Source organism: Cricetulus griseus, chromosome 3 (assembly GCF_003668045.3).
Source record: "Cricetulus griseus strain 17A/GY chromosome 3, alternate assembly CriGri-PICRH-1.0, whole genome shotgun sequence".
Classification (NCBI taxonomy): Eukaryota; Metazoa; Chordata; class Mammalia; order Rodentia; family Cricetidae; genus Cricetulus; species Cricetulus griseus.
In genome coordinates, this window is record NC_048596.1 from 186,971,215 (window position 1) to 186,998,682 (window position 27,468).

General features: G+C 44.5%; 1 protein-coding gene across 2 annotated transcripts in view; it reads left to right on the forward strand.

Annotated features, from left to right (window-relative positions):
- Hydin (HYDIN axonemal central pair apparatus protein) overlaps nt 1-26,450 on the forward strand; it is a 323,803-nt gene extending 297,353 nt beyond the window's left edge. For both annotated transcript variants that reach the window (XM_035442673.1, XM_027405997.1), the window contains 15 exons: nt 1,956-2,121; nt 4,358-4,505; nt 5,334-5,541; nt 6,184-6,405; nt 8,208-8,377; nt 10,867-11,065; nt 12,532-12,690; nt 13,574-13,851; nt 15,367-15,586; nt 16,868-17,080; nt 18,637-18,800; nt 19,647-19,797; nt 21,183-21,413; nt 23,829-24,053; nt 25,769-26,450. In XM_035442673.1, coding sequence (XP_035298564.1) covers nt 1,956-2,121; nt 4,358-4,505; nt 5,334-5,541; nt 6,184-6,405; nt 8,208-8,377; nt 10,867-11,065; nt 12,532-12,690; nt 13,574-13,851; nt 15,367-15,586; nt 16,868-17,080; nt 18,637-18,800; nt 19,647-19,797; nt 21,183-21,413; nt 23,829-24,053; nt 25,769-26,251 — 3,237 coding nt within the window. In that variant the 3' untranslated portion in view covers nt 26,252-26,450. The remainder of the gene's footprint in view (nt 1-1,955; nt 2,122-4,357; nt 4,506-5,333; nt 5,542-6,183; nt 6,406-8,207; nt 8,378-10,866; nt 11,066-12,531; nt 12,691-13,573; nt 13,852-15,366; nt 15,587-16,867; nt 17,081-18,636; nt 18,801-19,646; nt 19,798-21,182; nt 21,414-23,828; nt 24,054-25,768) is intronic.
- The last annotated feature ends 1,018 nt before the right edge of the window (nt 26,451-27,468 follow it).

The window sequence follows — 27,468 nt, forward strand, 5'->3', positions numbered from 1 at the left end:
TGGGGATTCCTGCGCTCATGGTATGAGGATATTTTGAACCATCTGTATCTGAAAGATTAACAGCAGCAAAGGGACGTGTTTTTACTATCCCAAGGAAAAAGGTAAGAACAGAGTCCTAACTTGTGGCTTAGTCCTAAATGTTTCCACTATAATATAGGGCAGGTGGTCAGATGTATGTGTGAACTTGACAGTCAAAGCATACATGTAGGCTCCCTGGCCAGTGAGTTCTACAGAGACTCTTGTGTGTAGCAATAAATCCATGAAATGAAAATTATGAATTCAAATACCTTCAGGAAGCTGGTGAGATGGCTCAGCTGGGAGGGTGATTGCTGCCAGCTTGAAACCCACCTGATGGACGGTGAAAGCCAACTCCCACAAACTGTCCTCTGACCTCCACATGTGTGCTCGTCATACACACACACACACACACACAGAGAGAGAGAGAGAGAGAGAGAGAGAGAGAGAGAGAGAGAGGTAAGAATAAATTAAAATGCTGTTGTTGATGCTGGAGAGACAACAGTCAAGAATGTTTTTTTTTTTTCTCTTGCAAAGGATCCCAGTTCAGTTCCCAGCACCCATAACAGGCCTATTACTCCAGCTCCAAAGGGATTTGTCACTTCTGGCCTCTGGACTCCTATACTCATATGCACATACCCACACATAGACACATATATACACACAATTAAAAATGAAATCTTTTTTAAAATATTTAATGCCTTCCATAAGGTCACCCAAATAAAGCAAGTCAGAGGGAGATCGGCAGTGCTGGCACCAAGACCCACTGGCTTTTCACCTTCTCTGGCAGATGATCACCACACAGACAAATAGGCCCAGGGTGGCCTGTTCTAGACTTTTCTGGAAATGCCAAATTTCTGTATTTCCATGTGTATCTCTCTGTCCTATGTATTAGCGGTCAGCTCATTATTTTTAAACCTTCCCAAACAAACTGAAGCATATGTGTAGACTCTCCACTTGGCTTCTGTATATTGACAGTGCCCAAAGCCATCTAATTCAACATAGGATCCAGGAGCTAGGTCCACCATAGCTGTGGTCCTGCTTGGATGCACCCCTTCTCAACAACCCAGAAATGTATCAAACACCCTGCCCAATTCCTAGAGAGGTAAGTTGCAGACTCTGTCATCCAAGACTGTGCTGGTTTTGGGTGACATAATGTCATTGAAGTGACATAGCTCCAGAACATCTTTCCTGCATTATCTTGTCATTGGCATGGGCCTTGCCAAATGCTATTGCTCTTCCTTCCAATCCTGATCGACCAAGTACAAAGAGACTCACTCAGGTTAGCCCAGGGGTGGAAGCAGGTATATGGTAGCTTTTGAGAACAGACTTTCCTTCCAGGTCTTTCTGCTTCTTCCTGGCAATCTTCTCCATTTTCTCTCTCCAAGCCAGTTTCTTCCCATCTTCATTAGCTATGTTTTTGCTCCTTTGTATTGTCACTTAGCAAATAGACTGTGGCATGCCATGGCCCAGCTAACCTTCATCCAGCCCAGTCACTCATTATATTTTTCTGAATTTCAGAGACAAAATGTCAGGCAGGAAGGCAGGCAAGCAGACAGACAGGCAAACAGAGGGGAGAGACAGGGTGGTGATCTTGTTGCCCTGGCAATGATTTTTTTTTAACTGGGCTATATGCCAGACTGTTGACAGACATATGGGTTGTCTTTCTTTGGTATGGATGCCAGTTTGAGCTACAACAATGTCATCCAAAGAATGGCACGGCTGTAAAACAGTATAATTAGCAGAGGCTGTGGATGGGGTGGATGGCTCTGCTCCTCAAATGACAGGGAAAACTATTTGACATTGATATGGCCATATCTAATTTAGGCAGTAATGACAACCTAGGAAAATGTAACCTCTTATGGTCCTCATGCTAGTAGATCTCCCAAGGGACAAGGAAGACGTGTCTCTCACTGTTGTTTTCTGAATTGTCTTCTTAGATTGTGTTCCAGTTCCACCCTGCTCACCTGGACATCACAGAAGCATTCTGGACTTTCTCTATCCCGGAGCACAATATCTCAGTCCCCTTCCTGCTGGTGGGCAAAGCCACAGACCCCCTCCTCATTCTCGACAAGACACATCTCAATTTCAGCTCTCTCCTCATTGGTAAGGTGGCCTGGTCAGCTTTTCATTTTTGACTTGGCATGACTTTCTGTCATCAAGGGCTCCAGGAGCAGACTAAAGTGGGGCACTCTTCTTGGAACCTCCCAGAAATATGTCAGAAAGCCTCTGTCACTTATCAGCGAGTCATGTGATAGTTTCCTTTTGATCTCATTTCTATCAACTATCTTTGGCAGCCACACCCTAACACCTTGAAAATACCTGGGGGATGCTTTATAGAGTCTCCTGGGCAGGTTCCTGTAGGACCTGCACTGACTCTTCATCTTCAGAGCCCTGTGTCTTGTGCGTGTTTCCCCACCTCCAGGCTGTGGGCTGTGCTTGATTGGTGCTTGGTCTGTTCCACGGTGCTCAGTTCCTCTACCTTCTTTTCATGCATCAAAAATTGTTACTGATACGCTGAAGGGAGGTGTGGCTTGGTGGTGGAGTGTTTGGCAAGTATGCTTAAAGCCCTGGTTCAATCTCCAGTACAGAGGGTGGAGAGATACTAGCTTGGCCCAAATACTCTTCTGTGGGATGTGCCAATCTAGTATCATTAATTTAAAGCATAAAGTCCTCAAGTTTATTCTAATCATTGGAAAGAAACTAACAAAACCAAGTAAAATACACAGTAAGTCGGAGGTTGATATGTGTTATAGGAAAGAATGCAGCAGGGTAGAAAGACTAGGAATGTAGTAGATGGTAAAAAAAAAAAAAAAAAAAAAAAAAAAAGGTAACATTCCAGCAAAGACCTGTGATGTAAAGGAAGCAACCATCAGATACCTTATAACTCTATGTGTCTCTCACATGGCTATGAGTAGGTTGTAAACTACAGCTAAGGCCAAAGAATTTTTAAGTGATTCATTAGATGTTTATTTAGACAACAATATTCTTGATAGTAAGTCAAACAACATGAAGAATGCAGTGCTGTAGTTTTCAGTATAATTGTTATATAAATAATGATGAACCATATGATTATGTTAATGTACCAAATGTACTGAAATTCATCACTAGTTCCTCCCTATCCTTACCCTCAAAACCCTCCAACAATAAAATGAGAGTTGGAGGGAAAACATAAAAAATATGAACCTGTAGCAAGAGATGAGCAAATAGTTCCCTGTAGTAAGCCAATGAAACTGCTTGAATTAAAATGAGTTAGGCAAGAGTACTTACCAACACCTCTGTAACTGAACATTTTCTTAGAGATTTTAACAAATATGAAAAATCAAAAAATAAGTATAATGGGTATTGACTTTAAGGGAGAAAGAAAAATTAGTAATCTAAGTTGCTGTGGCTGATCACTTTGTACACAAAAAAGCCTCAAGAGTGGAGAGACAGAAACTAGTAGGCTCAAGGTAATTTGGTAGAGTGAGTGAGACAAATGTACAAAATATCAACAGTTTCATCCCTTTTTGCTGTAAATACCTAGAAGCAAAAACCAAAATAAAAACTCTACTTACTACTTAGTAAATGTATAATATCCAAAGATAAATCCAATTCCCAAGACCTATATGTCAAGAGTTAAATCACATTAAAATGCCTCCAAATAAGAGCTAAATATTTGGTTAGTTCTCCCAAAATTAAGTGCAAATTTAATCAAATTTCAATTAGAATCCCAGCTAGGGTTGCACAGGATAGATATGCCCCCCCTGGTGATATTTGGTTCACACTTATGTTAATGTAAGTTATTCACAAAATCTGATGGCCTCAATCTCTAAAGGATTGAGGAAGGAAGAGAATTGGATAAGAAGACCCTAAAGTTTTGTGGGAAAATAAATGTTTTAACATTAGCCAAAGAGAAAACAAAATAATGAGTCAGGACCCTCCACAGGAAAAACCCTGGGCCATCCAAGGTCAAATTCAGAAGAACTCAACATAGGGATTCTTTATGGAGATGTGGGCCATCAAAGGGACTGAGGGGGCACTCCCCATTACAGACCCAAGAAGGCATTGCAACTCTCAACTAAAGGGGCGAGGGAAGAGAACAGTGTCAGCAGAGTCCCAACAGTGCTGTGGCCAGGTCAGAGAATCTACCTTCTAGAAAGGGTAATCAGTTAAAGGAGAGATATTCCAGAAGGAATGAATCCTCTGCAGGAGGAAGGAAGTGAGGCAGTCTGTGGCTGAGGAGTTTAGGGTGCTGAGATTGCTCTGTGAAGCCTTCCTCTTATATGTGGAGCATTATCTGCTATGATACCTCATTGACCAGGCAAGAGGCCTTTGCTGAGGGCTGGTGTTTCTTCCCCAGGCAGAGAAGCCCGAGAAACCGTGAAGATCATCAACAAGGAGGAGCATGGGTTCAATTTTGCCTTCCAGGATAACTCCCGTTTTTCTGAAGGATTCAACAACAGCCTGATTATATGTCCAATGGAAGGCTGGATCCCACCACTGTCCAGGTGAGCAAAAAGTGAAGTCCTCAGGATTCATGGCAGGGTCCCAGGCCTGTCACTTATAAAAAAATCTCTTCTGGGCCATCAAGATGACTTGGTGGTAAAGGCACTTGCCACCGAGCCCTGACGACCTGAATTCAATGCCCAGAACCCACATGGTGGAAGGAGAGAACTGACTTCAATAAGTTGTCCTCTGACCTCCTTCCATAAACATACTGATGATGTATACACGCATGCACACACACCAAAAAAAAAAATCCTAAAGAAATAAAAATTAAAACTTCCCCCAACTCTAAGATTTATATATATGCAATTTCATCTCTATCCTGCCTGACTCCCCAGTGTTCATTTTCTTGATAAGTTATGGGGCATTGAGAATTCTAATTTTTTTTATGTGTGAATTGGTAGTTACATGTTTGTCTGTGCAACATATGTATGAAATGCCAATTAGGCCAGAAGAGGGAGAAGAGGGAATCAGATTCCCTAAGACTGGAGTTACAGGCGCTTTGTGAACTGCCAAATGGGTGCTGGGATTTGAACCCAGGCCCTCTGAAAGAACAGCCAGTGCTCTTAACTGCTGAGCCATCTCTCCAGCCCTTAACTTTAAATCTTCATCTCAATGTTTTTTCACATTCATAGCCTTTTCCTTGTGGTCTTTTGTGTATGAATCCACAAAGCAACTCCTGGGTTTACCTGGAAAATCTTTAAAGTTCACTTCATTTGGAGTGGTGTTTTTGGTGTCCTTTGCTCAGAGTGTATTTGGTGGACTCTTGTTTCATTAGATTTTCACAGGCTGGCCTAGTCCATTAATCTGCTATCCTGTTTCCCTATCAGGTTTCCAGTTGATATTTTCTTCACACCAAAGCAAGAAGGAGATGTGAACTTTAATTTGATCTGTAATATAAAAAAGAAAGCCCACCCTCTGACACTCAATGTCAAGGCCGAGGGCTACATTATGAATGCAGAGGTCAAGTGCAAGGACAGGACAGGCTCGAGCATCCTTTTGATGTCCAACCAGGTCAACACCATAAACTTCTATGAGGTAAGAGGTAACAAGGACCTTACTTTAGCTAGGGGACGTGGTACAGGGAGTATGAGCTGAGTCTTCCTGTCTCAAATACTAGAGAGACCAGACACAAATCCATCCCCATAATTATGTAATTACCAAGTGAATGTTTTTATTGTTTTTTAAAGAGTTGTTTATTATTTATTATGTATGCATGTATGACTGAACACCAGAAGAGAGCACCGAATCTCATTACAGATGGTTGTGAGCCGCCATGTGGTTGCTGGGAATTGAACTCAGGACCTCTGGAGGAGCAGCCAGTGCTCTTAACCTCTGAGCCATCTCCCCAGCCTCCTGTTTTTATTGTTTTTTATAGGATGAATATGGTATGGTAAGGAGGAATATAAACACTTGCATTTAACAAACAAGGAAGGTTTTCACTACCAAGAAAGAGCAAAGAATTAAATTACCAACTTATACTTCAGATAAGAGGACCCCAACGTTTAGTGGGTCTTGCTGGAATATCCAATTCCATTCAGCTAATACACCCAGCTTATCAATATCATTCTCCATCCTTATTTCCCAAAGAACAGTTCTCCATAGACAAAGGATGGATGGTTTGTGTTTGTTTGTCTGTTTGTTTTTTATTCACTGCTCTGCTCTCCCTCTGTCTCTCAGGTGGAGTTAAATGAATGTGTTCAGTGTGAATTCAGCTTCATCAACACTGGCAAGTTCAACTTCAGCTACCAGGCAGAGCTCTCTGGACCCAAAACCCTGTTGCAATACTTGGACTTCACGCCCACCGACGGCAGCGTAGATGTGGGACAGTCAGAACCGGCCAGCCTGTCTTTCCAACCATATCAGAAATGTGTCTTAAAGGGCCTGGAGCTCAAAATCAAGGTGAGAGCATTTAATCTTTTCCAAATGCTGAAAGAATCTGTAGTGTGTTGTCCCAGCTGGTTCGTTCCAGCAATTCCTGCAAGGTGGTTGTTTTGGAGACAGTTCTCACAAGCTCTGAAACAGAAGCCTCAACTGAGTCAACTGGAAAGCAAATGACCATCCATGCACTGTGATACTGTTCAGACATTAAAATAAGTGAGAGAGCTGGAAAGGACAGAGAAGGTATATACACAACACTCTCCGAAACAAGGTATTAAATGAAAAGCCAAGAATTCTGATGTCAGATAAGGACATCTGAAAAGCACTCTGACAGCAGCAACAACACTGCCATAACCAACTCTCTCAAAACTCTAGAAATGGACTGTCCTAGAAGCATTATACAGATCCATAAAAGCAATGAGGTCTGCAGTATTTCAGTTTGCCCAGTTCCCACCTCCCACCATCCCCCAAGTCTCTGCAGCAGTCTCAGAAGTCAAGAGCTCTGCAGTGAATGCACAGTGAACCTCTTAGCCACTGGAGCAGGAAGAGAGGGTTTGGACTGCCTCAAAAGCTCCACTGCAAAGGAGCTGTCATTATTTTCCCAATCTAGAAGTTCATGTGTATACATGTCCTTGACCCATGAGCCATCTCACCAGGCCCCAATCTAGAAGTTCAGTGGGAGCCTCTGTTCAGAGGGCTTATTTTCATTTCAAGTGAATCAAAGTACGGCCATTTTACATCTTCTTTTTTCTTATGGGACATTTGTCCAGAATAATCGGTAACAACTGTTGGATAGTTGCAACCACCTAAGATGGCAGTTGCACTTGGGGACAAACACAGGGACAAGTTAGAGGAGTATCTGTTTACAGGGGGCTTTGAAAAGCTTCAACATATTCCCTGGCATCAAGACAGCCCATGCATCACTTGGATACATGCATATCTTGGAGCTGAGATACTGTTGAGGGAGCCATCATTTCTTACCTTTAGCATTCTAGGGTGAGACCAAGAAGGTAAAAGACTTTTCCCACAGGCTGGAGACACTGCTAAGTGGTTAAGAACACTGGCCGCTCTTCCAGAGGACCTGGGTTTGTTTCCTAGCACCCCTGTGGCAGCTGAAAACTGTCTGTAATCCCTGTTCCAGAGCCTCCACAGGTCTGCACGCATATGGTACACATACATATATGCAAATAAAACATCCATACACATTAGATAGATGATAGTTATATAGACAGACAGACAGACAGACAGACAGACAGATTAATAAACTTTATTTAGTCAGGATAGGAGACCCCCCTCATCTATTGTTATTTTACTATTATTATTTTGAAACAGGTTTTCTCTGTGCAGTCTTGGCTATCCTGGAACTAACTTTGTAAACCAGGATGGCCTCAGACTCAAAGATATCACTCTGCCTCCCAAGTGCTGGGATTAAATGCATGTGCCATCACCACCCAGCTTCCCTTTTATCTTTTATTTACTACCCAATGACAGAAACACAATGGAAGGTGAAAAATAAGGCCTTTAATCTAGGCGTATTGGCAGTCACAGTCGCACCGTGTATGATAACTAGCCATTCCTGCCAACCACTCCATCTTCAAGCTGAACCAATGCTGGAGGAACAGAGCAAGAACCAGTGTGGATTCTGGTTAGAGTAGCTAATTGTAAGCAAATAAACTCAGTCCTATTGAAGCAGACTCTTCTGGAGAGGCACCCTGAGCCCTGTAATTTGTAAAGCACCAACCACTTTCTTTCTTACCTTATGGATGCATTGTTCTGTCTTTGTTGCCTTTAATTACAGTCCTCTGGCCCATCTCTCCTTGCAGATCAGCCATGGTCCAACATTCATATGCAACATCTTAGGCTGTGCTGTGAGCCCAGCTGTCCATTTCTCCTTCACCAGCCTCAACTTTGGGACTTGCTTCATCTACCAAGCTGGGATGCCCCCATATAAACAAACCCTCGTGGTCACCAACAAAGAAGAATCATCTATGAGGTAGGCAGTCTTCACAAAGAGGCAAGATGATTCTACAACAACTTGAGGAGCCTACAAGCTTCATGCAGGGGAAGTCCTGTCTTCTACTTTTATCTCTGTTGCTGTAATGAAGCACTCTGACCAAAAGCAGCTTAGGGGTGGAGAGATTTTATTTCATCTGACACATCCAGGTCACAGTCCATCACTGAGGGAAGTCAGAAAAGAACTCAGGGCAGGAACTTGAAGCCAGGACAGCTTGCTATTCCACTGAGCATTGCCTCCAACCAGGGAACTTACAACCAAGAAAGTACAGCAGGAACCATGGAGGAATGCTGCTTCACAGCTCACCCTGAAACTAAGCTCATTCTCTTATAAAGCCCAGGACCACCTGCCCACCCACAGTGGGCTGGGCCCTTGTACATCAGTTAACAGTCAAGAAAATCCCCCATTGACACACCTACAGACCAGCCTGCTAAAGATACTTAATTAAGACTCTTCCCCCAGGTGATTCTAGACTGTGTCAAGTTGACAGTTAATGCTAGCTAGTTCATTTTACCAAGACAAAAATTATGGGAAAGATCCAGCTTGGGCATCCATGAGCTACCTGCTAAGCATCCCCTTTTTGATTTGTAGAGGTTGTCTTAGTTGGGGTTTTTATTGTTGTGAAGAGACACCATAACCATGGCAAGTCTCACAAAGATTGAGATTGTGTCTTGCAGTTTCAGAGATGCAGTCCATCTGCAGCAGGATGTAGTGCTGCAGCTAAGAATACTATGTCTTCCAGACAACAGGAAGTCGACTGACTGTCACACTGAGTGAAGCTTGAGAAAAAGACCTCAAAGCCCACCCCCACAGTGACAGACTTCCTCCAACAAAACCACACATACTCCAACATGGCCAAACCTCCTAATAATGCTAGTCCCTTTGGATGCTATTTTCTCTCAAACCACCACCACCACAAGAGGGCTGTGTCAAATGACTACCTAATGCAAACTCCTGTAGCTTCTGTTTTGTTTGCTCCTGCAATAGATTTGGGAAGAGCTGAAACAGTTAAAAGTGAATTGCTCTGCAGTGAATAGCAGGTCTGTGCTGAGCCTAAATTTCCAAATCAAACCCAACCTGTCTGCATCAGCCCTGTGGGATGTTTCAGTCCAGGTCTCTACACCTTTTCAGACTTAATGAGAGAGAATCTAGTTCAGCTCTGACCTGTGTTCATGCACAGATCTCTGAATCAGTTCTACAGAGAAACATTCTGCCATGGAAAAACATGGTTATTTACACTGTCCAATATAATGACCTTTAGCTAAAAGTAGCTTGGTGCAACCCAAGAACTGCATTTTAATTTAATTTAATTTTAATTAATTTTAACTTTAATTACTATGTATGTCTTGTCACTGCCACATAAGATGACACAAATCCAAGTTCAAAAATGAGCTCTTTCATAGCCATGACACTGAGCAGATTTGTTTTGTTTCACTCTTTTTGTTTTGTTGTTGTGAGGGACTATATTGTCTGTTAGTTTTGAGATGAAATCTCACTATGTAGCCCAGGCTGTCCTCAAACTCGGTATCCTTCTATCTAAGGCTCCTAAGTTTAGGATTACAGATCTGTACCACCATGCCAAGACCACATCTAAAATTTTTTAATTCTCTATGCCTGTCTCCATGCCTGAAGTAGGAGACCACATCTCTTAGAACAGAGTCTGGGACTCAGTAACTGATTGCTGCTGCTACTGCTGCTGGTATTACTCTATATATTAAATCACAAGACTGTCATTTAGTTTTAAGTAAATTTAAAGTCGTATCTACCAAGCTGGAGAAATGGTTCAGGGGTTGAGAGCACTGGCTACTCTTGCAGAGGACCCAGATTCCATTCCCAGCATCCACGCTGTGGCTCATAACCATCTGTAACTCCAGTTCCAGGGGATCTAACACCCACTTCTGAACTCTGGCACGCAGATGGTGTGCATACATACATGTAGGCAAACAATCATATGCACAAACTAAAAATAAATACTTTAAGTATTATCTACCTATAGTCTTTCTTTTTAATATCATCTCAGTCTTCTTAAGGCCTTGAGCTCTGTGCATCCATTTATCTGAATTCCTTCTCCAAAAACACATCAGAAAGACAAGGGGAAGTTCTGCTAGAAAAGGGTAGGTACCCTCCTGCCCAGGGAGAGTAGGGTGAAGATAAGCTTTCATCTGACCTCTGAGGGCATCAGGTATACATTGTGCACATATGTGGATTGAAAGTGTGAGCTTCTGGGTGTGAGACCTGCTCTCACCTGCACCTTGGGGTGTAACTGAGGCTGAGTAACTTAACTGCACCTAAAAGAACATGAGTTGGTACTCACTGCCATCTCTTCCAGATCTTTGATGACTCCCCTGACTCTAGGATAGCAGGGTAGGAAATCAGTCACCTTTCAGCCCAGAGAGCATAGGGAACCCTTCAGTCCCTCCGGTTCTGCCTTCTTGCTGCTTACACCCCTTCCTCTTGGTCTTCCCCAGCATAGATTGTTTATACACCAACACCACACACCTTGAGGTGAACTTCAGTGTGGACGTGATAAAGCCAGGGAAGACAGTGGAGATCCCAATTACCTTCTACCCTCGGGAAGCTATCAGCTACCGAGAACTCATCCCCTTTGAAATCAATGGGCTCTCTCAGCAGATAGTGGAGATCAAAGGGAAAGGTACAGAAATGAAGGTAAGAGACAGTGGGCGGGGCTTCACAACCTTCCTCCTTCCTCTTTCCAGACTCTTGGCCACTGGAATCTACACCTCTCCACTGAAGAGGAGGTTTCTGTCCCACCTGGTCCCACAGCCACTTTGCCCCAAATAAACACATGGAAGCTACATTAATTATAAAACTGTTGGCCAATAGCTAGGGCTTCTTATTGGCTAGCTCTGTCTTAATTATTGACCCATAACTACTAATCTATGTATTTCTACATGGCCTTATCTTACCAGAGAATGCCTGGCAGATCCCGTTCTGTATATGGTGTCTCTCCCTGGTGGCCTCTCTTCACTTCCCCTCCCCAGAATTCTCCTCGTCTCATCACCTCACCTATACTTCCTGCCTGGATAGCAGCCGATCAGTGTTTTATTCATCAACCAATAAGAGAAACACATATAAAGAAGCATATCCCCCATCACTCCACAGCTCCCCTTCTCTGCTCCTGGAATTGCTCCATGAAATATCTGGTCCCACCAAGATGCTGTCCTGAATCACAGAAGGTGGGGAGGAATTTTTAAACTAGGTTGAAGCAAATCCCAGCTCTCACTCAGAACCAGACTCCCTGTATCGATGAACTGACAGCTGCAACACTAAAGACACTTCTTGGAGAAGTGTCGAATACAATGCCCCACTGGAGGGTGTGTCATATGCACACATAGGGGTCAGCTGTGAACTATGTATCCCTCCTCCTCACCTTCACTGGTGAATGTTCTCGGCCAGCTGTGGATCCCACATCTGTAGGAAATGGTCCTGTCCTGATAGTCACCCCTGTGTTCCTGGCACCTGATAACTATATTTGGTATTTGTCGGGTGGTGATATTTGTATTGTAACAGAAGGTTTGAGAAGTCTGAAAAAAAATCAAGATCTTCAAGAATGCACAGGCTATTTCAACAAATGAACAGGGAGAGGGGTGTGTGGCAGCCTTCCCCCAAGCCACAGGAGCAATAGGACATTGCCACCTGGTGTGTCTTGTCAATGCAAAGCATGGCTCTTGATTCAAAGAGAACTAGAAATAATTCATTGTAAGCCAAATATGAGTGGTGAAGAGTTGGTAGCAAGACCTGGGTTAACCTGCATGACATGATCCACAATCCAAGAGGCTGTGTGAGCATTTATAGTCAGAACAAAAGAAAGTCACAGGTGTGTGTGTGTGTGTGTGTGTGTGTGTGTGTGTGTGTGTGTGCGCGCGCGCGCTAACACATAAACATTGATTGGGATAAGTTACACAGAGAGGGGAAATCTACATGTTTCAGAGGTTCCAATGCTCCCATCTTCAGAGTGGGTGGAAGGTAGTAATGAAACGAAGGAGCACCTGATATGAAGCAGCTAGGTCATGGAAAGAGGGAGCTGCCCTTACTTTTACGAGACACAAGCATTATGTTTGTTTTCCACACTGACTGACAAACTCTACTCCCTATTCTTTCTGGTCACACAGATTTTAATTCTAGACCCAGCCAACAGGATCGTGAAGTTAGGAGCTGTCCTGCCAGGACAGGTTGTAAAGAAAACAGTTTCCATCGTAAACAACAGCCTTGCCCAGCTCACCTTTAGCCTGTCAGTCCTGTTCTCCATTCCAGAACTCCAGGAAGCCAAGGTCAGTGTAGGGAAGTGGGAAGGCTGGGGCGGGCAGGGCCATGGGGGCTTTCAGGATACAGAAAAATTGGCTGTGAGAGGCCAGCCAGAGAGTATCTCATCCCAGGACACCATGTTGCCCACTGTCTCATGCAGACAAATAGGAAAAAAATTGTTCTCCTTTCACCACAAATCCACAACTAAACTCTCCAGTTCCAGTTGGTGAGGGCCCTTAACCGCCTGGCCTGATCAGTGTTTGTTTGCTTGCTTGCTTGCTTGTTTGCTTGGTGGTCCCTTTATCAGGAGTGGGGGCATAGAATCCAGGATCTTTGACTTAGTGTACAAGTACTCTGTCAGTGAACTTTACCCCCAGATGGCTATATCAAACTGCCCCTTAGAAGGTAACCAGAAAGTGACCTGTCTTAAGTCATTACCTCAGGCTAGCTCCCGAAGTCCTTGGGAAATTCCAGGACTGCTCCTCTATTGTTTTCTCCCATGTCCCTCACCTCACCCCCTTGCAGCCTCAGTGCATTCCTGCCAACTGTTCTCTGCTCTGGACATAGTGTACAGAGTTGTCTTCCTTGAGGCAGATTTGAGTTTGCTTCTCAACAGGACTAAGGGGAAAGAGGAAGCCAGATGGGAATTTACGCAGTGGCTCCTGAACTTTAGAATACAGTCACCTGGGGAACTTTAGAAAATGCAGGTTTACAGGGCACACGCCTTTAATCCCAGAACTCCGGAGGCAGAGAAGGGGAGGGCTTGAGTAACTTATCAAAGATGGCCCAGCTGGTAACATATGAGATTTGATCTCTGGGCTGAGAGCTCCAGCAGCAAAACCTCAGAGCACTGAGGCCTGAGGAGCCTCCCTGTCTTCAGCTTCTGAGACATGCTGTCTTCCTGTCTAGGTCATCACCTTGGAGCCCTTCTACAGTATCAACCTGAAGCCCAAAGAACTTTGCAAGCTAGAAGTTACCTTTGCCCCCAAGAAGCGCATCCCTCCTTTCTCTGAGGAAGTGTTCATGGAATGGATGGGACTACTGCGTCCCCTCTTTCTCCTTAGCGGCTGCTGTCAGGCCCTAGAGATTTCCCTGGACCAGGAGCATCTTCCCTTTGGTCCTGTAGTGCATCAGACACAAGCAACACGGCGCATCCTCATGATGAACACAGGCGATGTGGGTGCAAGGTAGGAAGGACAGCGGCGTCTCCCACCAGAGGCCGTAGCAGACATCTACATCTCTGAATTCTGTTCCTTGCCTCAGATGAAGCATTACAGTAACAGCTACTACCATGATTACACGGTAGAAAACCTTAGTGCAGTCCTGTGTTTGACCATCACACGCCTCACCCAACTTAATCTCAACAGCTGTAGGCAACTAATACTGTAGTATAATCTCTGTGGTTGAGACACTGAGGCAGGAGGATTTATAATGCATAGAGATACCCTTTCTTCAAAACAAAACAAACAAACGAACAAACAAAAAAGAACTAAGGCCAGGCATATTAGTACTTCTTTATAACTCTAGCACTTGAGGGCTAGGAAGTGGAAGCAGGAGGGTCAGCAGTTTAAGGCAGCTCTGGCTATGTATGTTCAAGGCCACATTAGACTCCTTGTTTAAAGGAGGAGATGGTGCTGGGGATGTAGCTCAGCAGCAGAGCAATTGCATAGCATGTCTAGGTCCTAAGTTCAATTCCCAGCATCACAAAAAAGAAAGGAGAAAGAGAGAGGCAGGGAGGAAGGGATGGAGAGAGAGGGGAGGAGTGAGGAGAGATATGGAGACAAAGTGTGCTTTCTAGGCAACATTCCCATCAGATAAAATTAGAGAAAATACAATTCTCAACCTGTTTTAGGATAAATGATGTATAAAAAGATTAACTTGCTTCTAAATCACATATGTATCAGTAAACATGGGTACAAGGCTGGGCATGCTTACCTGGAATCAACCCAGTCTCTGGAGTAGGCGCTTTACAGCCTTATTTCATGAATAAAGTGAGGCTTAGAGATTCCACAGCCAGGAAATGAAAAGACAGAACCAGAACCCAGGCTTTTCCTTCTTGCTGTTCATGAATTGACACGGCTGTCCAGGCTGCCCATTACATGCCCTAGGGGCCCTCACCACATAGACTCAGTGTTGTGCCACCAAGAGGGATGTTATATGGTAGCCCTGTTTTGGAAGGACTGTTCTGCACCATTCATGTTCTGCCTTCTGCCCATACCAAGTGCCCAATTACAGGGATGACCCCATGGGGTCATCAAGATCTCAATGCCAAGAACAGGCATAGCTCTCACATAAAGGGCTTGTTGCCTCCCTTCTGGATCTATACAAGTAGTGCATGAGATGGTCAAGGCTACAGCCTTAATGGACTGTGGTCTAGACTAGCCACTTGCTAACTATGCAACCTTGGGAACAAATGTGTACATGTTCATACATACTTTCCTTAGCTGTCATTCATGGACAATAAATGCAGCCACTTCTCACCCCTGTTCAACTCTAAGAGGGAGCAGAGTCCCCTTACCCAGAGAGTGATCTTGGCCCATGTTCTCTAACCACCTCTGCTCTAACAGGGGTTCCTCCTCCTAGGGCCTAAGGAGTAGGCAAGGTGGGGGCCATGCTGTCAAAAGTCCAAGTGACATCTTTTATTTGCACACCCTCAGAATATTAACATACTGTCTCTCTTGTCTTATTCTGTCTTGGAAAAGGTTTAAATGGGATGTCAAGAAATTCAAGCCTCACTTCTCCATCAACCCTGAAGAAGGTTACATCACTGCAGGCATGGAGGTTGCTTTAGAAATATCCTACCATCCCACTGAGATAGGAAAGGAGAGTCTCCATAAAAACATTCTCTGCTTCATCCAGGGGGGAAGCCCTCTGAGCCTCACCCTGTCTGGGGTCTGTGTGGGACCACCTGCAGTAAAAGAGGCAAGTAGGCATTGGTCAGGGATGGCCAAAGGCGGGAGTAAGGCCATCAAGGGCATTCAGTCCTCAACACCTGCATTGAGCATTCAGTCCAGTCCTCCCTGCCATGGGGACTTTGCACATGCCATACCCACTGCTTGAATAATCTTTCCTCCCTCTTCCTGTACTTAATTCATGTTCTTTCTTCAACTTGTGACTCAAGTAGTACATCCTCAATGCAGTTGCAAGGAGACTGGCTAGATAAAATTCTGTCCTAAGAACGGTGAGCAGGGAGCAGGGCATAGCTCGGTCGGTCAGTGAAGTGCTTGCCACACAAGCATTCTGTTCCTTCTTCTGGATCAGGAGAACTTTGGGCCTTGAGTTGAGGAATGGCATTATTTGATTTGTGGAGTCAAATAAATGGCATTATTTAAAGGAGTCAAACCAGATGCTGACAGATGTCAGAGGAAGCGAGACTAATGAGAAGCTCTTCCCATAGATGATGGGACATGCCAGTGGCTTTGATGGTACAGCTGGTACAGGGCATAGCAGAAGGTGAATATTTTACAGCTTATAAATTCAATTAGGCTGACTGTTCAAGGACCTTCAGGGATCCACCTGTCTCCTCTGTCCCCTCAGTGCTGGAGTGGCAGGCAGACCCTGCCACACCTGGCTTTTATGTGGATGCTAGGAATTGAACACAGGTCCTCATGCCTGCACTGAAATGATTTGACTAACAGTGTGTGTCCAGCCACTACACAATGCAATTGTGTACAGTTGGAAAGAAAAGTGAAGCCATGACATTTGCAGGAAAATGTATGTGACTCAAAAATCACGTGTTTAATGGAGTGAACATATGAAACACATTGAAACCAGATTCAAAATTTGTATGTGCGTTTATGTGTGCATGTATGTGTATACCTACATATGGGGACACACAGAGCTAGAAAGAAGGAAGCCAAAAATATTTGTTGAGGAAATGAGGGGAAAGGAAATTGTCCATTGGAATTCACTATGGGTAAAAACTGTTAAAAAAAAACGCTGTCTTCCCACTGGACAGTAGTGGCTCGTGCCTTTAATCCCAGCACTAGGAAGGCAGAGGCAGGTGGATCTCTGTGAGCTCAAGGCCAGCCTGGCCTATAAAGCGAGTTCCAGGACAGCCAGAGTTACACAGAGAAACCCTGTCTCCAAAAACAACAACAACAACAAAAACCCTCTCTTCCCTCATGCACACACTGTAGCTCTGGCCCCTGAAAGACAGTTCAGAAGAGACGGCATGGAACGTGATTGTCCTGCTTCTTCCAGGTGGTGAATTTCAACTGCCAAGTGCGCTCCCGGCACACGCAGACCATCCTGCTCTCAAACCGCACCAACCAGACCTGGAATCTGCACCCCATCTTTGAGGGTGAGCACTGGGAGGGGCCGGAGTTCATCACCCTGGAGGCCCATCAGCAAAACAAGCCCTACGAGATCACCTACAGGCCCCGCACCATGAATCTGGAGAACCGCAAGCACCAGGTAAACTGAGGCCTTCCACCTGCTTTCTGGCACAGAGGAAGCGAGGAGCTGTGTAGACAGGAGCCAGACTGCAGATTTAGAGCTCACAGTTGAAAGAATACTCAAATGAGGAGTGAGGACCCAGATCCTGGAACGATGGGAAGCCGTGACCGCTGTCAGGCAGTGGCTCCCCCATTGCCTATGTTTCTCTTAGACTCCAAGGACTTGGTCCTCAAGTGAAGCCCTAGACCAAATATCGACAAATTCATATTAGGTTAAGTGTATCAGTAACAGCAAGGTAACTGTAATAAAACTCAGAAGAGAGCCATCGTGATGTCTCAGTGGATAAATGTACCTGTGCCTGCCACCAAGCCTTACAAAGTTCAATCCCAAAAACCAACATGTTAGAAGGGGATAACTGACTCTCACAAATTATCCTCTGATTTCCTCACATGCAGTGTCATGTGTACACACACACACATACATACACACACACATACATACACACACACACACACACACACACACACACACACACACACACACAAAACAATAAATAAGTAAGTACATAAATACATGAATATGCAATTTAAGGGCTAGAGAGAGACAGTTCAACAGTTAACAGCACTTGCTATTCTTACAGAGGACCTGAACTTGGTTCCCAATACCTATGTAGGGTAGCTCGAAAGCCCCTATATAGCTCCAGTTTCAGGGGACTCCAATGCCCTCTCTGGCCTCTGTAGGCCCTACACTCACATGCACATACCCACACAGAGACACATAAATAAAAATAATAAAAATAAATCTTTCTGAAATGTAATTTTAAAAATCACACCAGGAGGTAGTGGCATATGCCTTTAATCCCAGCACTTGGGAGGTAGAGGCAGGCACATCTCCAGGTTTGAGGCCAGCCTGGTTTACATAGTAAGTTCTAGGACAGCCAGGGTGACAAAGAGAAACCCTTTATCAAAAAAACAAACAAACAAACAAACAAGAAACAAACAAACAAAAAATCAGTAAAGGAAAGCAGCCAGTCTTTGCACTTAGAAGCAAATGCTATTTTCTTCAGTCTTCACTCTCTATCCAATACAAGAAGTTTCTGCTTCTGTGAGAGGCCCTGTCTTAAAGGAATATCATGGAAAGCAATAAAGGAAGACACACAGTGTCCTTCTTTGACTCCCAAGTGGTTACACACAGGTTCACTCATCTACATACCCACATGTATATCACATACTCATAGACACCACACATACATACATACATACATACATACATACATACATACATACATATCACACACACCACATATACACATAGATATATATTTGCATACATACACACCACACATACACATACATGCATACATATACACACACATACCACATACACACATACACATACCACTCACATACACACACACACACATACACACACACACACACACACACCACGTAACACATCAAAAGTTAAAATTTTAAAGTAAAAGTGTTAGACTTACTTGCCCACTCCAGGTCAGATAGGTGCCTGTTAATATAGGATCTTCTGTGTCATTCTGATTTGTCACTTCTTCTTCCAAGGGCACTCTCTTTTTTCCCCTCCCGGATGGGACTGGCTGGCTATATGCCCTGCACGGGACTACCGAACTCCCCAAAGCTGTTGCCAATATCTTCCGTGAGGTTCCATGTAAGACTCCCTATACTGAGCTCCTGCCAATCAGCAACTGGCTGAACAAGCCCCAGAGGTGAGGGAGTGGGCGAACAGTCAGGGTGGGGGAGCAGATGACTTCCACCATCCGTCTTGGTCCTTCCCCTGCTCAGGGCCTACAGAGAATGTCAGGCTCAGGAGTCAGAGACATAGTCGTCAAGATAGCCAGGTGTCTCATGGACTCAAACCCAGTCTTCTTGTTCAGTGCTGATTCTTATAGATCATAACACACTGCCTCCCACAAAATAAATGCCCAATGATCCTAACGGCCATCATCTTTGTTATTGCCGAGTGTCTTATAGCCTGAGCTACTAGCCAGAGAAGAAAGCCCCTCAAACTGTGCTTACAACAGGAGGTAGGGAGGAATACAAGGACTAGCAGAGATCAAGAGCAAGTAGCTTCATCCTTTCCTTGCACAGAGAAGAAATGGAGACTAGAAGGGCATCTTCCTGAAGACCACCTGCTTGGCATAGTAGACAAAAGCTCAGATCTAAGTCTGAACCCCAGTTTTGCCAATAGCCACACATGTTGTCTGAGCATGTTATGGTCCTTCTTTGAGCCTGTATTTCCTCTTCCATAAAGCTGAAGTGTTAATGAAACAAACCTCCTCTAGACATTATGACAGCTGGATATCAGTAACTAATATGGAAAAGGGACTACTGGGTGCCTGGCTCAATAAATGGTAGTTATTGTCATTGTTAGTGGCAGAATGAAGACTAGAACCACAGACCCACACAATCTCCATAAAAGCAATAGACACAGCCCTTTCCTTCCCTTGTTTGGACAGTCTCACATCAGAGTCTCTCGGTGTTTTTGTTTTTTGTTTTGTTTTGTTTTGTTTTGTTTTTTAATTGTCTCTCTCTCCTCTCTTGTACTGCTTCAGATTCCGGGTCATTGTGGAAATGTTAAAACCAGAGAAACCAGACCTAAGTGTTACTCTAAAGGGCCTTGATTATATTGATGTACTATCTGGCTCCAAGAAAGACTACAAGTTGAACTTCTTTTCCCACAAGGAGGGACTATACACTGCAAAGGTATCACCACATCAATGGCACCTACCCTAGCCCCTGGAGGTTTGACCCTGGCGTGTTAGACACTAGCAGATGCCATATTCCAGGACCTGTCCCCAGACACCCATAGTGTTCACTCTGTGCTATCTTGCCTAATCATTTGTTTAACAGGAATGCATTGACTACATAGGCCATGTTCTGTGCTAAGTGCTGGTAACACAGCAATGGCCAAAGCCAGGCATGTTCTCTATTCTTATGAAGTACAGTCTAGGGGAGGGAAACAGACATTCTTCTGTCAATGTATAACTTTTTCAAATGAGGTAAGTGCTTTGACGTATGGGCATATGTGAACTCATAGCTCACAGGAGAGGTCAGGACTGAAGCCTTGAGTGTTGTTTATAAACAGTCTTTGAAGCTATTATTAATGATGGAACCACCAAGGGAATGGTTTTAAAGTATAAAATCAGACAAGGTCTTTAAGAGAATGTATGTAGAAGCCAGGATGTATAAATAAAATTGCCACCCAATAATGATAAGATTAATAATCCAATTTATTAAGAAGAGCAAAAGCTTGAATAGATTCTGCTTCACAAGAGTAACCATATGAAATGCAGGCACAGTGGCACATACCTGAAATCCCAACACTCGGGAGTGTGAGGCCTGCCTCTGGAGTTGTGTGCTAAACTGAGCTACATGAGACCCTGTCTCAAAAGAAATTTGTTTTAAGTTGCTATATATGAGCAACCCACAAGCACACCAGGACAGCAACCCGGTTCCCCCTGGAAGAGTTCTGACAGATGAGCAGTGTTATCACCTGTAGGGAGGGGAGGCTTAGTGTTCCCTGGGTGAGCTCTGAAGTCACCCCATGCAGGAAGTCACCTCTTTACACATGACCTTGAACAAGTCACTGAGCTTTGCTGCACTTCCATTCCCTCCTCTGTGAGGACATGGTTGATGCATTGTGAGGATCATGTAGCCTAGCGTATACTAACCCCCCCGGTAAGCATTAGATTCTGTCTGTCATTGGTGTCATTCTCACTAACAACCCTGGCAGCAACAGTAGTAGGCATGAATCCCATTATAGCTTGAAGGTATGGAGATCTCACTTGTTCTCTAGGGTTGCCTAGTTGCCCCCACTGGTAAAATTCTGCCAATGGACCAAGCTGCTCTAGTGTCTTCTAAAGTGAACTGAAATTCTTAAATCATCTCTTGCCTGCAAAAAGCCAGACTCTAGTTCCTAAAGAGAAAGGCTGCCAACAGTGATCAGACTGGCTGGCCATGCCACCTAGTGTGTGTGCTTCATGTTCTCAGCAAGGCTCCCAGATAGCAGGAGACACTGAGTGCAGGCAGAGGACCCTGGGCTAACGTTTCTTCTCCCCTGCTTCTTTCTGTTCTCCCTGTGAACACAGGTGATCTTCCGGAACGAGGTGACCAATGAGTTCTTGTACTACACCATGAGTTTCAGGGTCACCCCTTCTGGCATTATAAAAACCATCCAGATGACAAGCTCAGTCCGCCAGAGTGCATCAGCCTCCATCAAGTTGGAGAATCCCCTGCCCTATTCTGTGACCTTCTCTACAGAGTGCAAGTTGAATGACATCAGCCTACCTTCCCAGTTTTCTGTGCCTGCAAACTCTGAGGTAAGGCCCTTTCTGCCAGGGGACCCTGGAGGGCTATGACAGAGGTTTCCAACCATGGGGCCTCAGGGTCTGTGTTCTGCAACCCTTGAGTGTGGGCCAGCCCTGATAGAGGGCAGGAAATAATGACAAGGGACAGTCAACCTCATGTTCCTTTCTTCTACAGCCAAAGTCTTCATATGAACTGGGGGCACTTAGCTTTAGTATGGACAGGTAAAATGGACTCTCTTATAATTACTTTGTCTATTGATTGTTTGCCTTGTCCAAACTAAAGTAAAACATCTTTTTGATAATTATAAAAGTATCATAGAGCTAGAAGTGTACCTTACTTGCAGAGCACTTGGCCAACATGCCTGGGGTATCCTGGGTTCAATCCCCAGGCCACACACACACAGAGTATCATGGATTTTAGTGTGAAAAAGAAAGCAAAGTGTATAAAGTATCAGGATAAAACACACACACACACACACACACACACACACACACACATGCATGCACATATACATATGTACCACATACACATTTATATGAACATGCATGTATATATACACACATACACATGCTTGCACATATGTTGCTTGTACTTGCTTATTACAGAGTGTTCTGGAGAGCCACACAAGAACCTCCAACCATGGTTAAGAGGACATGATCAGGAATTATGAACCAAGGGGAAGATGGGCTTTCCTTTTTCTTCCTTTTTATCAGTCTATCATTCCAAAACTCACTGTCTAAACTTCCCTACCTCCAAAACCCTTGTCCAACTCTGCCTGTTCCCTACTCCATCTCTTCTTTCATCTCCAGGATCTAGGTTAGTTTTCTCTGCTCTCCTGACCATTGTTAGCAGGATTGTATCTATCCTTTGTCTCCTATATCTTTGTGTGGTCAAGTAAGTTCTACTCTCAAAGATTTCTCTCCAAGCCAGGCTGCTTCAGTCAGTTTTTGTTGGTGGTGTTTTGGGTTGGCTTCTTTGAGACACCGTGTCACCCAGAATGGACTCAAACTCATGATCTTATTTTTCTTGCATCGCTTGACCAGTTCAGCCTCTCCTTTCTAGCATTCCAATATTCTCTACTGCCCCCACTAAGATAATCTTATTACAACAGCTTGCAGTTCAACTGAAACCACCCTTCCAGCCTCTGCTGGAATGGCCCACTAAGCTTTCTAGGCTATGTGGATCCCCTCAGTTCAGGGGTAATCTAGGCTCTCCGGCTCTCAGCACTGATGCTTCCCCACCATGCAGGAGTTAATACTTACCAGGCTCATCACTATTGGAACTTTGGGCTCTACCAACTCACATCTGAGTTTGAAGTCACGTTTATACTTACTTTCATTATAGATGTTAGCTTGTCCTTGTTATTTTGAGCCTAGCTGATCTGTGTGTTTGAGCATAGAATAGGTATTTGAGGCATGTCCAAACAATATTGTAACTATTTATCCTCTTACCCTAAACCTATGTATAATTTGAGTGGAAGTTTCACTTTGCTCCCCAAGTCAATATGAATCATCTCAGACTAACTAAAATTCTCATTTTAAACTGGGCATGGTTGCACCTGTCTGTAATCCTAGCACTCCAGAGGTATGGGAAAGATGATCAGAAGTTCAAGATCATCCTCAGCTATGTATTGAGTTTGAGATCAACTTGAACTTGTCTCAAAAAAAAAAAAAAACCCTCATCTCACCCCCTTGCCACTTTTCAGGAATACATCAGCTATTCTTGACTCTTTACGGCTATGTAAATTTTGAAGCCAAGTTGCTCAGAAGAAATAAAGAAAAATAAAAAGAACTCTGGATTTTGGATGGAATTCCATTGAACCTATCAATTATTTTAAAATCTGTTGTCTGTTATCTGTTGATCCATAAAAAATTACTCTCGAACTTAGCATCTTGCAGAACAGCAAATGCTTGCTCGATGCACAATCAGGACTCTAGCTGTGGCAGCTTGTCTGGGAAGTCTTTGCCGGGGATGGCAATGGGGGGTGGGAGGGCTGTGTCTCATGAGGCACAATCTGGCAGTCAACCAGGTATCTAACCATCCCCACACCTGAGACTAGATAATCTGCTTCCAGACTCAGGCATGGGGTTGCTGGGAGTGCTCTATTACTTAATCTACACCCCCAGCTAGCTGCCTGCTGGTTTCCATAAATGTGCTTCCCTAGAAAGGGGCCATTACCTGTTTCTTAGAGTCAGAGAGATTTGGGATGGAGACATAACTGGAATAGAGAAAGCGGGGGTAGGGGGTGAAAGGGAGAGAGAATGGGCTAACCTGGGCTGAAGTTCCCATGCTCAGGGTCAGCGTCAGTATTTGTATCTGAAGCATTATTTTTGCCACCACCTGCTTCAAGGCCTGGAGCAGGTCACTTGGTGGGAGAGGATGAGTCAAACTTCCGGCATGACAAACGCCTCTGCCTTCTCTTGCAGGGAACATTCTCATTTGAATTCCAGCCGCTGAAAGCTGGAGAAACCTTTGGAAGACTGACCCTGCACAACAGTGACTTGGGTTACTACCAGTATGAGCTTAGTCTGAAGGCCTTGCCTGCACCTCCAGAAAAACCTGTCCACTTCCAGACCGTTCTTGGCAGCAACCAAAGCATGTTGGCCAAGTTCACCAATTATACCAGGCAGAAGACAGAGTACTACTGTAAGGTGAGAGGGCTATGGGGTGAGCAGGCTGCAGGGTGAGTGGTCTGAGGGGTGACAGGTTGCAGGGTGAACAAACTGTTGGGGTGAGCAGGCTAGAGGGTGAGCGGGCTTCAGGATGACAGGTTGCAGGGTGAGCGGGCTGCAGAGTGAGCAGGCTGTAGGGTAAGAGGACTATAGGGTGAGTGGACTCAGGGTGATTTGCTTAATCCCTCTAAACTCTAAATGGAGATAATGGCCCTGTCTCAGCCATTTCCCGTTTCTATAAATGAAAACCACATGATGGATGATTTATAAAATGAATAAATGACGGTTTATTTAGCTCACAATTCTGGAAACTGAGTAGTCCAAGATCGAAGAGCTACGTCTGGTAAGGCCCCCTTGCTGGTGAGTACTCCCTTGAGGAGTCCCAAAGTCATAAGGGGTGGATCTATGGGGTGAGGAACAGCTGGCTTTTGTAAACAGATATACTGTCATGTCATTAGCCTTTCAGTCTGCCAGTCCATGGATGGATTCACTCATGCAAGAGGGCCTCCCTCATGACCCAGTCTCCTCTTAGAGAGCCCACATCTTTATTACCTCACCAAGGAGATTAGTTTTCATCATGAGTTTCAGTGATGACATTCAAACCATAGCAACCTGCGACCTGCAACCTCACAGGAGTACTACGGGCCCTTATGTGCACGCAATATATCTGCAAAGCCTACTCCTTAGTACATGGCCCATAGCAAGCACTTCATATTCATTAGCCATTATGACAAGTTGGAGTGCAAGGCAGAAAATCTAAATAACAGCAAATAGAAATGTGTGCCTCTCGCAATAGTAATGTAAGCCATCTGGTCTAGAAGAGCAACTCCATGACATCAGCCACCAAGACTCTTCCTGTCCCAATACTCTGTTCTGTAAAGTTGTTTTGGCCCTCTTGAACCAAGATGACTTACCATGACATTCACACAAGGAAAATGAGTTGCATACAACACTTCTCCCAATATCCCATGGAACAAAATTTCCCCAACCCAAGGGGAACAAGCAAGAGAGATGTTTAAGATGGATGATCATATCCCCAGTGAAAATCAAGAATCCATGGTTATAACCAGAAGCATGGGTCTCTTGGCTATCATATCAATCAATAGAGACTAGGCTATGTGTAGTAACCACCCTGAGATCTGGGTGTCTCAAAAGAGAAAAAAAGGGGTTTATTTCTTGCCTGGACTGTCTATCCAGTAAGGGGCCATAGAAGACTCTTTTTATCACAGTTACTTGGGGATTCTGCTGAAGAACAATTCCTATCTCAATGCTTCTTCTGGCATAGCACTGAAGGGATGAAAAGACCCTGATGGGACTCATGGACAATTAAGTGTTCTAGGATGCAAATGGCACTGTTTGGTGTTGTCCAAGCCAGAATGCCCCATCTTCCATGTGAATGAAAGGAAAAAAAAAAACTAGATATGGAGAACAGTCCCAGTTCTCCCCACCATCATCATCTAGCTGTGCGTCTTAAGGTTCATTATTAACATCTTAGTAGCAAAGTTGGGATAGTAATGAGTGATGCTTGCCTGCAAAGACCTCAACTCCACAGTGTATAGGATATCACATTACAGCCTGCCCAGCCTCGAACAAACCTAAATCCTTTAATATCAGAGAGTAGAAGGGCTCGACTTGGGCTCCTGAAAGTCTCTTTAGGATCCTTTGTGAGTCAAGGTACTCTGTTTCCCTTTCAGATAGACTGTTCTGACTTCCACACGGAAAGAGTCATTAATGCAGCCCCAGGAGCCCAGGGTGGCACCGAGGTCAGCGTGGAAGTCATTTTTGAGCCCAGCCACCTGGGTGAGACCAAAGGCATCCTGAGCCTGTTGTCACTCATAGGTGGTGAATACATCATCCCACTCTTCGGAATTGCTCTGCCCCCCAAGCCCCAAGGCCCCTTCCTAATCAGAGCCGGATACAACATCGTCATCCCCTTCAAGAATGTCTTCTCGCATACAGCAACCTTCTCCTTCATTGTGGAGAACCCAGCCTTCACCATCCGGGCTTCAGAGTCCGTGCGGTCCAAGAAGATCAACAACATCACAGTCTACTTTGAAGGGAACCCATCAGGCAGTAAAACCCCTATCACCACCAAGCTGATTGTCACCTGCCCTCAGTGTGAAGGCACCGAATCTGGAATCAAATGGGTTTACTATCTGAAGGGGATCACCCCATAAGTCACAACCTCATCAGCCAATGCCTTCTCAGCCCCACAGGCCACATTCTGTGCCATCCTAACAATAGAGAAGAAAATGGAGATTTTCCAAGGACTTTTGTATATGTGTCCAATTATAGAGGAAGTTATTTCTATGTTATGTTTTACAAATACAGACATGAAAGTTATGTTCCACATTAAAATTTATAGTGGCACACACAGATCTGCATTCAGGCAAAATAGTTGTGCAGTCTCAATAGTTGTGATCCCCACAGCTAAGCACTCACAGTGATCCCAGTTTGTAAGAAGGCACGGTATCCATTCATGCTCTTCACACTACACATACAAGTGTCCCATGTAGGGGACTGCTGATTCTCCTTCAGATGTCATCAGCCCCCACACAGGACTCTGCTTTGATGTGGTGTTATTTCTGCTTTCTCTTAAAAGTTAAAGAAGTAGTCGTCTTCAGAGTGATGAACAGGTCACATTAGGGCAACTCGGGGATGCTATCCCTCACTGTTTCTCTTGTGTCTTATTCCATCAGCCTCCAGATCTCATTTCTATTCACTGTAGGAGGTAAGTCCTCATTGGAATTTGGATTCTGGAGAATGCTAATGAAGACCCCCACCTTCTTCTTCCCTCCCTAGCTCTGAGTACAGCAGTCAGTTGGAGGCCACTAGCTGTCTGCTCATTTGTACATACAGTCACCTAATTCTCACCTAAAACATACCCTCCCCAAATACTGATTGAATTGGGCTGGGGTGGAGCAAGATTATCAGGTATTCTTATGATATACATGTATATACATATAACTGCAGAGTGAAAACCAGGGCCACACAACAGAGGCAGAGCCATTCCTTTGTGTTACTCCATCTCAGTCAGGAATCCCTCCATGGTAAAGACCTCATCCCAATTTTATGTTGAAACTGCAACTATGTCGCATGCTTTTAAAAAGTGACCATCTAGATAGGTGTCTCTTCTGAATGCCCCCCCAGGAAGTTCCACCCACACAGAGGAGTGGAGCACCCGCCTCAGCCCAAAAGCCTGACCCCACACCCACGTCTATTAATAGGACCACTGACTATGGGGGCCACATGTTAAATCAATATGGTCAAACACTGGCTCTGAAGTAGATTGGCTTCTATAGACACTAACCTTTCACTGAGTATCCCCCTGCTTCTACCTACTCCCTATTCTTATTCCAGACAACCCACCTGCAAGAGACAGGAGGTATGGAAG